The 1,753-nt window shown below is 43.6% G+C and overlaps 1 protein-coding gene across 1 annotated transcript; it reads left to right on the top strand.

Moving 5' to 3' along the window:
- The first annotated feature begins 260 nt into the window (after window positions 1-260).
- LOC137031648 (proline-rich protein 18) lies at window positions 261-1,133 on the top strand. Its single transcript, XM_067402754.1, has one exon. The coding sequence runs from the start codon at window positions 261-263 to the stop codon at window positions 1,131-1,133; it is 873 nt and encodes a 290-aa protein (XP_067258855.1).
- The last annotated feature ends 620 nt before the right edge of the window (window positions 1,134-1,753 follow it).

Below are 1,753 nucleotides of genomic sequence, written 5' to 3'. Positions count from 1 at the left end.
AGCTTTGTAAATTGAACAGTCTACTGTAGTCTACTCTTATATGCATTACTACCTTTACAATCCCAAAGTTTAGCAAGAGTGAAACTACTGCATTGAATGTTTACACCTCGTTATGCAACTCTAAGCCGCACGTGTTAGGCTTACCTACTCCAAAGGATTCACACATTGCCTTGGCCAAACCCCTTTCCCAACACCCTATAAAGAGCCAAGCTATTCCTGCAGGCTATTTCCACAGTGGCTGTGTCTGAAGAAAAAAGTGGATGTTGGGGGCTCTGGAAACCATTGGTTGTCCTGATCATGCGAAAGATCACATCCCATTTCTGTCGCACTGCACCTCAAAGACTGAATTCTTGTCCTACGTGCTGCTCTACCTGGTGAAGATGCCTTTCCCGCCTGTGACCAGACCTCGAAGTCTTCCCAGCTCGGGCAAAGAAAAACTTTCAGGACCGTCGTCTGTCATTCCGATCAAGACTGTGGAGGAGAAAAGTTCTGTGAAGGAGCGGCTCAAGAAGTTGAGCAAGAAGGCCTCGCCGCACAAAAGCAAGTTGCCCACCAGTCGAACCACTTCTGGCTTGAGGATGGAAGGTAAAAACACCTGGATTACGACTCCAAGACCTGCAGATCCTTCAAGCTCCACGACCCCAACTTCTTCTAAAAGTACTTCTGACATTAGTACCTCTGCAACCAATCTGGCAACAATCTCCTCTAGCAAGATGTTTCCTGCCAGCGTTTCAGCGACAAGCATCCCAACAGACTCTTGTAGTCTGCAGGCATCCTCTGGATCAGACCATGGATTAAACAGCAAATCTAACTTCTCTCTCAACCTGACTCCTGAGGCCACCTTGCTCCTGCAGAAACGTAGCCGTGAGAAACAGCTCCGTGGCACCGTGACAACATCGCAGAAAGGCCGCCCACCTGCCAAGTCGGGTTCTCGATCTAACATCCCACTGGTGAAGATATCTCTTCTGAATGACCGTCACCGATACGATGACGTGGAATATGAGGAAGACAAAGATCAGAGTGTGGATCAGAGCGTCCTACTGAAATGTTCTGAATGGTTGCGAGGGGTGGAGAGCGCTGCCGGAGCTACAGTCCTGTGTAGAATGGACAAAATCAGCCAGAAGAGCATTTAACTGCTGAGATGCTACATGTCCTGTTACTTGTGCTGTTGACTGTGACTTGAGAAACATGGTAGTTTTGAGATGTGGTTGACCAATATGGATCCTGCAATGGCTGATGTTGATCTTAACAACTAAAGAGCTGGGTGCCTTATGGCCAGTACATGCAGAACATTTGGTAACACTTTATTTCGATGGTCCACTTTAGACATTCTGCTAATTATGTTACAACTAGCAATCAGAGTATTAGTAGACTGTCTGCTTAATATCTGCTAACATGGTCCCCCAACAGACATGTTACTCACTAAAAGTAACTTTTCAACTACATGTCAACTTATTCTACTCACCTGAATCCTAATTTACCAGTCTACTAATACTCTAATGAGAGTGAGATTGAGAGTGAATTGTTGACATGTTGCAAAGTTATTTATAGTTAGTACAATTTCTAAAGTGGACCTTCGAAATAAAGTGTAACCGAACATTTTATTGCTTCGTTTAATAGCAGAAAATTAGATGTAGATGTAATTGCAAAATTTATTTTACACAGTATCTCTAAAATAGAATATTTAATGTTTACATTCAACATTGAGATTTCAGACCTGACTTCTTGTTAAGTGTTAATGCACAGTTAATGG

Source organism: Chanodichthys erythropterus, chromosome 12 (genome assembly GCF_024489055.1).
Source record: "Chanodichthys erythropterus isolate Z2021 chromosome 12, ASM2448905v1, whole genome shotgun sequence".
Classification (NCBI taxonomy): Eukaryota; Metazoa; Chordata; class Actinopteri; order Cypriniformes; family Xenocyprididae; genus Chanodichthys; species Chanodichthys erythropterus.
This window is presented reverse-complemented; position numbering and strand designations above follow the sequence as displayed.

Bases quoted from the DNA above. Each gene is read 5' to 3' on its own strand.
- LOC137031648 (XM_067402754.1), top strand. From the start codon at position 261: ATGTTGGGGGCTCTGGAAACCATTGGTTGTCCTGATCATGCGAAAGAT.